Consider the following 13,067-nt stretch of genomic DNA (forward strand, 5'->3'; position numbering starts at 1 on the left):
TGTATAATTTTAAAATAAAAGGTACCATGTAAGCATTATTGAAAATAGAGAGCAAAATGATATTTTGTAAAAATATAAGGTAGCAAATAAGTAAATCCCCAATATAAATATAAGAAAGAAGATAGGAAGAGAAGAAAAAATTAGGTCCCACAATTTCCAAGTGGGTAACGGAACCATGTGCGCTCATATGGTGGTTGGCCCATTGTAGTCCCACGAAACGAAGCCTTCTTTTCATCTCCAAAAACTCCATTTTTGAAAACGACTTCTCAAGCCTCTATTCCTCTAATTATTATTATCTTAATATATATTTTTTTAAATCTAATATTCTATTAATTCTTTTAAATATTTTATTTGTACACATTATAAATTATATATAGTTATTTAAAAGGGGTTTTGATTCCTTTTGATATAGTATTATAGTCACCCTCTCCTTCCGCTTCACACCTCCCATTTTCAATCTTAATTATTCCCTTCTCACTCCTCTCTCTCTCTCTTATAACAATTTACCTTTCCTCTTTTCTCTTCACATTTTCTTTACCTCTTCTTCTTCTCCTTCTTCCCCAACAAATCTCTCTCTCTCTCTCTCTCTCTCTCTCTCTCTCTCTCTCTCTCTCTTTCTCTTATATATATATATATATGTATATATATGTGTGTCAGAATTGATGTACTAAATCCTGTACTTTCCTTTTCTAAGCTATAGGACCCTCAACTCAAGTGTGTCAGAAGAAAATCTCTCTCAAAATTATCTTTCAACGGTTCCTTAATTTGTAGTCTTTGATCCCTAAAAAGCACACACTCTCATCGTACTTCCCCAGAAACCCTAATTTTCCCAAGTGTCTAGGGTCTGATATATATATATCTCTGTGTATGATGGATTATTCCCAGAGCTTATCTAATCCAAACCCTAATTCACTCAAGAATAGGTTTACCAAGGGGTTCATTAGGGCCTTGATGAGAATACAGAAATCTCCAGCTTCTAACTCCCCCGGAGAGATCTCAAAACGCCGTCGTAAAATCAAGACCGCTGCCAATGCGGCCATGGCGTCAGCCGTAGGCTCTAGGAAAGTATGGAGTCAGGCGGTGCTGCGGAGGATCCGATCAAACCGAAGCCAATCGGCCCGTCGTCACCGCCGCTGCCGCGCCTTATTTAAAAGGATCGGAAAGATTAATAGTAATTCCATGAAGAAGAAGAGAGGTATCATCAATGGAAGCAGTAGTAGTAGTCATGAAAAAGACGAAGAAGAAGAAGAAGAAGAAATAGTTGGTTTTGGGCAAGAAAAGAAGCTTAGGAAACTGGTTCCAGGTGGTGCAGCCATGGATATCTGCAGCTTATTGGATGAGACTGCCCACTATATAAGGTGTCTTACCACTCAGGTAAAGGTTATGAAAACGATAACTGAAATTTGCTCAACTTGATGATGATGATGATGATGATGAGTTCTTCTTCTTCCATCATGTGCAGAAATTTTTAGTTGATGGAGTCCCCAAAAAAAAAATAATAATAAGGGAATTAAAGAAACCAAATGTTTATGTTTATGTGGTTATTTATTATTATAGGCTTTAGCCATAAATATTTACTCAAAAGAAAAAGAAAAAAAGGTTTTGAATTAAGTTGCAAAATTATATATCGGAGGAAAAAAAAAAGAAAAGAAAGAAAAGTCACAGGAAAAGTTCATAGCAGTACTATATTTTTTTGAGCCAGGTGTGCTATATATTTATGTATATAGATTCTGCATAATATTGTTCATGATCTACCTGTGTGATCTTGCTCTTTATTTATCAAATAACTGATGTTATCTTTCTTATTGATAATTATGTATAATATTTATATATATATATGACGTCAAATATCTTCTTTTATTTTCATTATATTTCATCATCAGCTTTTGATCAAGAAGTACATTAATTGAAATATATAATCTGAAATTAACTATGCAAATTGACTTATTAACATGAAAATTCTATAATAAGACAATATAGCATTTGCAGATATAATCAAAAGATTAATTATAAAAGGTGATGTACATGATCAATTTTAGTTAAAATTTCTTATTCACACCTTTTTTTCTTTCTTTCCCAGATAGGCACATTAATTAATATGTCTAAAATGCATATATAGTAATTAATTGTTAGCTATACCTTTTTCTCGTGAATCCTTATTTTGGTTGTCTCTCTAAATGCCTATAAAGCTAGTTTAATTAGTTTCACCCTTGTCTTTTTAAATAGTCTTTTTCCTTTATTACTTCACACACACACACACATATATATATAATCATTTTCATGTCCCTTCTCTTAATTAATTATCATTATTATTAGTTTAACAAGGTCTATTAGTGTATATAGAAATGGAACTTATTAAGTAATAATAGGCGTTCTTTTCTTTTTACCTTTTGAGTTTTGGAATATATATAACTTTATTTATATAGCTAATTAAGATTCAATGCTTGAATAATTACCCCAAGCGTCTTGGCTATTATATATATATATATATATATAAATTGTCCTTGTAATCTTATATATATATATATATATAATCCATCTAAATGGTATAGTTTGGAATATTTGTTGAGAGATTAATTAAATATTTAATAATCGATATAAATATATGTATGAACTATTAATGTATATATAATATGTTTAAATAATAATACAATCTAGGGAGAGCTAGCGTATGTACAAATTAAGATCGCAGAGTATTTTTTGGAGTGAAGTAATATGAGGTACTCAATCTATAAAAGTCTATAAAAGCTTTTGATGGAATCACATCAAAGGAATTTAAGGTCTAGGTTTCCATACCTTAATTTTCACGAGTCATTTTCATTAGAATAGCTCTATCTTGTAGAACTTTTGACTTTTATATATTGTTAATTTCAAGATCTGATGATGAGGAAAAAAATAGATCCCTCATTATAATTTATACTAGATTTTCCAGGAGTAATATGTGTTTGTATGTGTATATATTTCATTCTTGGATTGCATGTCATGATTTTGATTTTCTTTGAGCTAGTATTTGTGTTGCCAGCCACACAAACACTTTTATATAGAAATATCGGAATTTTGTCCCTATTAATAATTTAATGCTTAATTAGTACATATAAATCAAACTTTCGTAGTACATTAAACTTTAATCTCATTACATAAAACAAAACATTTAGTACAACGATAAGATTACAAAATATCCAAACCTAAATATATAATGTGACAATAAGAACATACACAAGTTTGTAGTTATAGTAAAGGAGCTAATTGATTTTGTGAGCTTGATGTGATGTTTCGTATGTATAGACTATTTAGTGCAATCTCCAAATCATCTATAAGGTAATATTTATATATATATATATATAAAAAGAAGTAATTGATGTTTTTGTGCTTGCACGTATATATGTACACTAGACATATTTATATATATGTATATGATGTTGGATTTTACTGATTTGTCAAATGTTGGCTGACTTTGTTAAATTTTATTTTGTCTAGTTAGATTGTGGTCGTTTTCTTTCTGTCGCTCATGCCTAGCTCTCTTGGCATGTTCTACATGCCAAAGCTCCAACAGGGTATAATTAATTTATTCTTCATTTAACCATGAAATAATAATTAATTAAGAAGACCGTACACAATCCAGCTAATAATAATTGATTAGATGCAAAAATCCTCATTTTATTGACTTCAGATAGCTAGTAATTAATATCAAAATGTTGAAATGAGTTGTGATCATGAACATATATGTCAAACTTGTCTAAAAAAAAGAAAAAGAGAGAAAAATTGTACACATGTAGCTGCATGCTAGACAAAGTAAAATTATTATTAGAACTTTTTTCTCCTTGAGATATAAACAGTTTAGGAGAATATGACATTCGAGTATAATTAATATATATATATAACACTTGTTTATGCAGTGTTAATTGAGTCTATTTAATTATAAACCCTTTCTTAAAAGTGTATTTGGTAATGAAGAGGGAGAAAATGAGTGATTGAAAGGGTTTGGGATTGTTGGATTGCTTTGCGGTAGAGTAATTATATAAATGTACATGTGTGTTCATCACTAGTAATATATATAAATATATATATGATGATCATATAAAAACGAAAAAATGGGTCAATAGAGAAAAATAAATTAAATAAGAATTTTATTTCAAACATCAAACGATGTACAAAATCTAAAGAAATTATGTATATAAATATATATATATATATTATATACACACAAAGCAACAGATAACGTACGCGTGCTTTACACTTGGTACTTTTGCATATAAATATAATCATCAGCTTATTATTAATTTTAGTAAGAAATGATTTTTTCTTCATCTGTGAATTTCATTTTCTTTCTTGTTGCTTCTCATAATGTATATATAAATTGAAATAAAGTTAAATTACTGTAAATAAAAACTTGAGTATAACATAATTACAAGCACTATTCTAGTTTTATATTTGTCTTTATCTCTTATTTTAATAAAGTGAATAAATTAAGCAATAATAATATGAAATATATATACATATATATTTTCAAATGAAGCAGATATAAAATAATGTTGGACACTAGAACAATCATCTCATTGTCATTATTTGTTTAAGGAAATTTGTGAAGGTCAAGCTCAAAATTAAAGAAAAAAAAACATAATAATTTGTTTTTGAATCTACATATATATATATATATAATTATATATGCATGTACTTAGTTAAGAGACTAGATCGACAAAAATATCTGGTCGCGGGGAACATAAACAAAAACAAAGAAAGACAGTGAGAGAGAGATATAAAACAAGAAAATGCAAGAAAACCTAGCTATATATATATATATATATTTATATATATAGCTATAGCTATAGCTAGTGGCCATGGTAATAATTTAAATTCTTTGGCTCTGTATTAACTATTCTCTGGATCCTTGAAACTTATATTTATATTTATATATATAGCCAGCATATTATAGTATATTTAGAACTCCAACAAGAAAAATTGTGCATCCAAATTTGTCAAAAACAAATTTTATTTTAATATATGGGGTTAATGTATTTAAGATATTTATATATAAAGCAATGATAATTTGAGGGTCCACTCTAGTTCTGAAATCGATATACACGGGACATAAACTTGTAATGCGCAATATGCAAAAAGGGTATACTCTTAATCATTTTCATGAGTATTATTCCATTATATATCATTAATGCTTATAAATTAATATCCGATATACAAATATATATATATATATATATATTTATGTATATTTATATAGTCAGCTTTCATCTATGCTGAAAGGTGATCTCATTTGTAATTCTTCCTTCTAGACTTTAACCACTTTTTTTTTCTATTGGTCAAGTCACTAACCGTCTTTTTCTTATTAGTCAAGAGGGTTAAGTCGGTTACGGACAAGCCTAGTAACTATAAATATGTGTTGTAATAGTCATTTTAAATATTCAAAATCATTTTGTAAACTTTAAGAGAGAGATAGAGTAAACTTTGTATTTGTTTTTATCATTCAAGAAAGAGAGAGGATGAGTTTAGTCACAAGTGAGGGAAAGCTCCAAGAAAGCAAGCACGTGGTTGAGTTTAGTGTACAAGAGATTGTGTATTGTCACTTATTGCATGTGTGCTCTTCTCAATTGTGAAGAAGAACTACTCTTGTACAAAACTGTTCGAATATTAATCAAAAAACATTGTAGTGGTGCTCAACTGGATGTATGACAAATTTATCCAAACCAATATAAATCTTGGTGTTTTCTTCTATGTTTATTATTTTTTTATTGTTTTTGTTCGAGGTTTAATTTCTTTCTTAATGGTTCTGCTCGCATGTTGTGCTAATTGTATTTGTTTTTACAATTTAATAATTTTGGTTTCTAGTCATGTGTTTTCCGTTGTGGTTTTTTCTTGAATTATTTAGGTGAATCTTGATTGAGTTGCAATTTACAAGCTAACATAATGCATATAAGGACTCTTTCCACCTAGATCTAATTGCTTTTTTTTAAGAAAAAAAAGTAATGCAAATTTCGTCAAAACATTGGATAATCATCATTTAAGAGTACAAACATATACTCAAGCTATATCTATAAATATATTTGATAAATTATATTAGAAATTATCATTTAATTAAGTGTTAAAAAGACTAAGAATTAAGCTACATAAGAAAAAACTCTCTAATTAATATATATTTATACACGTATATATGAGCAAGTGATTACAGTCAAAGTTTTCAAAACAAAAATATAGACCAAGGTTTTTAGCTAACAAAAGAAGAGACAAATTAATGATGGCATAACTAAATTAAAATAAGTTATGCTCATCACTAGCTAGCTCCCACTAAAGTAAATAACATGAAGATCGAGAGAAAGAAAGAAAAAAAGATAATTTGATAATTGGTTTGAATAAAAAGGTATAATAAAGTACGCATTAATTAGTAATTAATTTGAATAAATTGTTCTTTGTCTCAATAAAGGATGACACCAGATGCCAAGTGAGAATCCATTTGAGTTAGTCAAAACATTATTAAAAGCAGCATGCATGCATAGTTTTGCACAACTTGATCCAGCTGCTTATTATACATTTGAATAATATATTTCAACTAATTACACTTTATTATGATCAGTTATTAGTTAATTAAAACAACCCTTTATTCTAAGCTTGATGTATGGTCTGTCATCACATAAATATATATATACATATATATAGTCAAGTTAATTAGGCCCCACCCATGTTCTTTTGCAATAAAAGCACACACACACACCCTAATTAGTACAAAACTCCAAACTTCCTTGAGCGTTACCTGATCTTGTTGTTTCCAAATTGTCTAGGGTCATTTTTGTATAATATATAATAAGATATATATACGAAGAAAATTCCCATTTAAAAAAAATCATCATATAATTTTTCAAACTTGGTAGATTATTTATCAAGAAAACCGTGCAACTTTATTAAATATATCCAATAATGATATAGAAATAGACGTAACACAATTCAATGAGAGCCAAGAAAGACTCGTGATGAAACTTCTCTAGACTCTCCTTCAAATTTTGTTAATTAATTGTATAAATATATACATATTTATATATGCTAGAGCTACTCTTCATTATTACTCATTAGATTGGTCCCATGCAAAAAGGTGTAGCTAGCTATATAGGCCTTTTGCATATATATATATGTTAGGCGAACCAAACCGATCTAGATCGATCTTCCCCAAAATTATCAAAATTATAGACTAGTATACTAGTGAATACTTATACTATAATACTACCAGGGCCGGCTTATTATTGAAAGCTATAACTTTATATACATATATATATATGTATATATGTATATAGATGTTATCTGGTACTCTTCTGGTCCTACCCTATAAGTATTCGTTTTCGTTTGGATATCCTTTTCGTTTAGTTTTCAACAAGTCCAATAATCAAAGATCGAAAGCAGCAACTCGTGAAGTAATAAGCAAGGCAGTAGATGCACGCCACATAACCTTATTAGTGTTTTGATTACGAAAGCTAGGTTGTAATTAATCATATCATCAAAAAAAATATATTGTATAAGAAAAAGAGGGTATTAGTAGCTGGATCAAGTTGTCCAAAAGAAAAATATTTATATGGTTTACGAAAGCACGCCACGTAACAAAATAATATTAGTGACTGAGAGCAAAGATATTTGAAGTAAAAGGAAAAAAATAAAAAGAAAAGTGACTTACATATAATCATGGAAAGTAATTTACCATTATTTTTAACAGAATAATACCAAGAAACTTGATGATAAAGTTTTCCCTTGAAGTTTTTAGTTGAATGGTTACAAATATTAATCCCACTTTGGCTGTGGTCCTTAAAGAGAAAAATTACTTTATAAATTCGGTGTCAAGAAAATTCGCTTCATGATGGAATTTTAGAACAATGGAAAATTAATATGCAGACCATTACTTGATCCTTATATAAATATATATATATATATACATATATTTATATAATTTGTGAAGATAGAGTTTAGCAAATCTTCCATTTCTAAATTATACATCTCTCTACCTAAAATTTGACAAACTATAGAAATGTAATTAATTTAAATATATATGTGGGAGATGATGAATTTGGGTAAATAACTTATTTGTCGAATTTTGAGTGGCAAAACAAAGAACAAGACGTGTGAGATAATTAATTTGGAGAAAAGATTTTTTTTTTTCTGTAATGAATGCACCACAATGTTATATATGTATATACATATATAATATTTATTAGTTTTTTATAATTATTTTGCACTTTAGTCTAGTTTTGATAATTATTTACCAAAAGAAATATTTAACAATTTAGATAGCTAGTTGAAAATTTTAGACAATAGGTCGAAAAATTCAGATAGCGGATCGAAAATTTTGGATAACAGGAAAATTTTATACAGCTGGTTGAAAAATTTAGACAACTCATCGAATTTTTATACTGATGTCATTTTGCAAAAAATTATCAAAAGTGTGCCAGAGTGCTAAATCACTTAAAAAAAAAATAGATGATTCTCACCAATTTATCTATTTATTATTAATTTTTATATAAAAAATAAGTTGAATAAATAGAATCTGTACTACAATTTGTTCTCTTTAATTTGAATTTGCGTTAGTACTTAACTAATTAATTGTAACCTCATTATTACCATACACACAATATATACATATACATATGTACATATGATTTTCTCGATTTATAGTGTGTATATAAGTACTTATCTTTCATTGCATCATATAAAAAGCCATAGCTTTAGATAATCATCGATACTATTATGTCTGAAAACAGCTGGATTTATATTTACTTTTTTCCAACAACTTCATTTGTGTTGTGTTTTGTTGTGTGTATGTGTATATTATTCTTTCTAATAATTAAAATAACTTTTAGTGGGAGTGAATTTAAACATGTGATCTTTATTAGATTATTGTTTTATTCAACATCCCCAAAACGACACAAAATTTCTGGTCGTAGCCATCGGCCCGGTGGCTTAGTTCTAGTAATGGCCAGCCCCTGTATCTGGCCCAGCAGGGACCCCCAACTATTTTGGTCACCCAAAGAAGAATACAAAACTGATTAATTATATATATCATTGGATATATATATATATATATATCAATCAACAACTAAATGTCATGAAACATTGTTACTAGCACACTAACCAATCGTCCAAATAAAATACAACAAAGCAAAAAATACAAATTGCCCCCACAGTCCAAGTGGGTAATGGAACCATGTGCATTCATATGGTGGGTTTGGCCCACTTCATCAACCCCACACATGTACTAACCCTACTTTTTCACCTCATACACAAATCTACCTATTATAACACTACTTCAATCTATCTATAACATTAACATTAACATTATTATTGGTATACCCTCTTCGGTTCTTGACCCATCTCCCCTTTCCCTTCCTCCATTTTCAACCCCTCAGCTGATCTCTATCTTCTTTCTCGCATATTGTGTCAGAATTTGTACTTTAATAATTCTATCTTTTTGTTCTTAGAGTGTCACAAGAAGATCTCTCTCTCTCTCTCTCTCTCTCTCTCTCTCTATATATATATATATATAAACATAAAGCAAAGAAAACCCTAGCTGGTATAAAAGTGCTCATCATGAAGACACATTCTTATCGATCCTCTTACAAGTATAGATTCGTTCAAGGATTTATCCGAGCCCTGAAGAGAATAAACAGTCAAAAGCAGCGGCTGGTTTCATCATGGTCTTCTTGTTCTTCTCCTGCAGAGATATCCAAACGATATCTCAAAGTGAAGTCTGCAGCTGATGCTTCCATGGCTGCGGCTGTTGGGCCCAGGAGAGCTTGGAGTCGAGCCATGCTTCGGAAGATCATAGCGAAGAATCGAGGCAGCCCAGATCAACTCATCCGCCGCCGTAGTCGATCGTGTAAGAAAATAAGAAGAAGAAGAAGCAATGTTAAATCAATAATGAAGAAAAGGTACAAAAATAATGAGACAGATATTGATAATAAAGAGAGCTTTGAAGCCATGGAGCTTCGGAAGATCGTACCAGGTGGTGAAGCCATGGATTTGAGTAACTTGTTGGAGGAGACTGCTCACTATGTAAAGTGTCTCGCCACTCAGGTAAAAATGATGGAAAAAATCGTCCATTTATACTCTGCTGCTTAATTAATATGTTTATATATGTTGATTATTATAAATAATATTTATTGTGTAAAGCATATATATATATATTTTATGGCTGTGTGAAGCATTTATTTTACACTTTATAGTATTGTAACTGGTTGTAAATTGTAATTTTAATATATATTAGTGATTTGTTGATACTAATAATTTAAATCTATAGCTTTCTAGATTTTATTTTAAAGGAAAGAGCTTATTAGTGTAGCCTCTAAAATCGGAAAGAATTTCTTAAATTCCAAAAAGAAACCCGAACGAATTGCTTCATTATTTTTTTTTACAATCCATCTATATTCTCAGCTCTTCCCTCAAAATTAAATAAAAATAGAAAATTGTTTCTGAAAAAAATAAGAACTAAAGTAAATTAAGAGATACTGTGTACCTATATACATATGATTTCATAAGTATATTATCTATTTGAATTTTTAGATATATATATATATATATATATAGATAGATAGATAGTTTGAACAATATGAAGCATATTATACTTTGATTGAAATAATAGTAATTATCTCATATAAAGAAATTGATGACAAAAAAATAATGTCTTATTCTTTTATTGAAATTCATTTATTTATTTATATTATTGGAAAACGATAAACAACATATATGATATTAATTTATGTTTTTCTATAGCTGCTTCTTTTAAATTTTATCCCTAAAAGTTTGGGTCAAATATTTCCTAGTACGTACAAAGTATAAACCAGAGTAAAAGATAAAGTAAATATATTGAGACAAAAAATATATAGTTCAGTTCAGCTCGAAGTTATGGACATTTTGAAAAGTCAGCAGTCATGACTCATTGATGTTCATAATTATAATATGATATATTATTATAATATATGTATTATGTATATATGCTATGAGTCGTATAATTAAGTTAATTATTAAAGTTTTCTTATTTTGAAATAATGTATATCATGTATATTATCATTATAAATCTATAAGAGATAGCGTTCAAAAATAAAAAAATACAATAAGAATACGTCATATTATAATATTCTTCTTCTTATATATATATGCATGCTTTTAGTTTGAGGATGAGAAAGCAGGAAAAGTAGTGTGATGAGCGTTATTATAGGGGACGATGGGTCCAAATATTTGATGATTGTGCTCCCTTTGTTGGCCAAAACGGCAAAACCAAGAACAATTAAAGACCAAGACCAACACCTCTCTACATATACATATACATCATGTCTTTAGGGTTGTCATCCAATTGCTTCAAAAGTAGAGGCAAACACCATTTCTTCATATCATTCATGTCTCCCCTACCCTCCTTTACATTCTTAATTTGGCCCTATTCACCTACTTCTACATTAATTATAAACAACCAATTAACACACATATGTATATATAACGATTTCAAATATATGTTTTTAATCCTCCTTTGCTTAGCTATATATATACATACCTAACTTAATTTCACCAAAATATCAATATATTGTACGAGTGCTGTTATTTCACATATTAAGATGCCCAACAACACTATATGATGTGACACTTTGTTAGTGATATCTCATAATATTTATAAAATTTAAATATATGAAACCTGATATTGATTACATCAATAGCGATATGTCATCTTCTTGTGGTATTGGGCACCAATATTAAGTCTTAGCAATTCTTGTATTATATATATACCTTTATTAATTTGTCTTATTATATCCACCTACTTTATGATATCATCCACTTTGATTTCACTTTTTTTTTAAATATGTAATTTGCACCTATGGGTTTCTTGATTATAAACTAGAACATACCTTTTCTTTTTTTTTACTTGATCCTATCTTTATTATTGATAGCTAGGTTTTTCTTCTTCTTCTTCAAGTGATTGAATCAATTAATGATTGAAAAGGTTAAATGCATTATATATATTAAGTAAAAGGATTTCTTCCATATCTATAAAAACTTATTTTCTAGTTTAAAAGCATGCAAATCAATTCATAAACTACTAAAAGATGCTCCAAAATTTTTGACAATAAATAAAAAAAACTTACCCAATAAAAAATATAAAAAATTGAGTCCAATATAGTCCTGCCAAACAGGCGCTATCAATTCATCGACTTATAAAGAGTCGGTAATAAAATAAAGATTAATAAGTAAATGTACATAAAAATTAAAATTAAAAAATAAACAACTAATTACTTGTTCACTTAAAAATAATTATAAATTAAAGTAATATAATTATTCTAAAATAAATAAACAAAGAGAATAAAAGATAATTAATCAATTTAAATACCTTTAGTATATCATAAATAATTATATTGAAAATTATAAAAAAAGAATCTACTATTAAATGGCTATAAAGGGCACTTAGAATATATAAAGTAAATGGGTAGAAAAAGGTTAATAAAGCTAGTCTCAAGTGGTTGGGGGGGGGTGTACGTATGTGGAATGAGGAGAGATCAAATCCCATTATATTAAAAAAAAATTAAAAAAGAGCTAATAAAGATTGAATATGTACCATTAAAATTAAGTTATAAGCTGGTAAATGATCTATATAACTTAAAAAAAAACATTTGACTTTGAAATTAATATACCAATAAACTCTTTCCATAATACTCAAGATTATCTATTCATCCATGAGTTATCAAAAGGACGAAATTAATGAAATGTCAATCTTAGTAATAAATAGAGTTATATAAAATAAATGTGATCCATTCAAAATTATTTAGGTTATAAATTGGTAAATTAAGGGTAAAGGAGTCACGTATATCAAATAAATTGCTCTAAATAAAACTTACGAGAATAAAGAAAATACATAAAAAAAAGTAAAATAAATAGAAACATAAGGAATTTGTAGAAAATAAGAAAGTGCAATATATGCTAGATACATGTCTATAGTTGAGACATATAGTTATGATGTTGCGACATCATTTTAATTAATTATTTTTATTTTAAAAAGAAAATGAATTTTATAATTTTTAAAGACTTTTTTAATCTTTTGA

At 28.3% G+C, this 13,067-nt stretch overlaps 2 protein-coding genes across 2 annotated transcripts; both read left to right on the top strand.

Moving 5' to 3' along the window:
* The first annotated feature begins 430 nt into the window (after positions 1-430).
* On the top strand, positions 431-1,754 carry LOC133785910 (transcription factor IBH1-like). Its single transcript, XM_062225127.1, has one exon. It carries the CDS (start codon positions 868-870, stop codon positions 1,414-1,416), a length of 549 nt encoding a protein of 182 aa, XP_062081111.1. The 5' UTR covers positions 431-867; the 3' UTR covers positions 1,417-1,754.
* A 7,418-nt stretch (positions 1,755-9,172) lies between these two features.
* On the top strand, positions 9,173-10,269 carry LOC133785918 (transcription factor IBH1-like). Its single transcript, XM_062225133.1, has one exon. The coding sequence runs from the start codon at positions 9,574-9,576 to the stop codon at positions 10,102-10,104; it is 531 nt and encodes a 176-aa protein (XP_062081117.1). The 5' UTR covers positions 9,173-9,573; the 3' UTR covers positions 10,105-10,269.
* The last annotated feature ends 2,798 nt before the right edge of the window (positions 10,270-13,067 follow it).

The sequence above is a fragment of the Humulus lupulus genome, chromosome 1, assembly GCF_963169125.1.
Source record: "Humulus lupulus chromosome 1, drHumLupu1.1, whole genome shotgun sequence".
Classification (NCBI taxonomy): domain Eukaryota; kingdom Viridiplantae; phylum Streptophyta; class Magnoliopsida; order Rosales; family Cannabaceae; genus Humulus; species Humulus lupulus.

Excerpts from the sequence above, each read along its gene's own strand:
- LOC133785910 (XM_062225127.1), top strand. The coding sequence starts at position 868 with ATGATGGATTATTCCCAGAGCTTATCTAATCCAAACCCTAATTCACTC.
- LOC133785918 (XM_062225133.1), top strand. The coding sequence starts at position 9,574 with ATGAAGACACATTCTTATCGATCCTCTTACAAGTATAGATTCGTTCAA.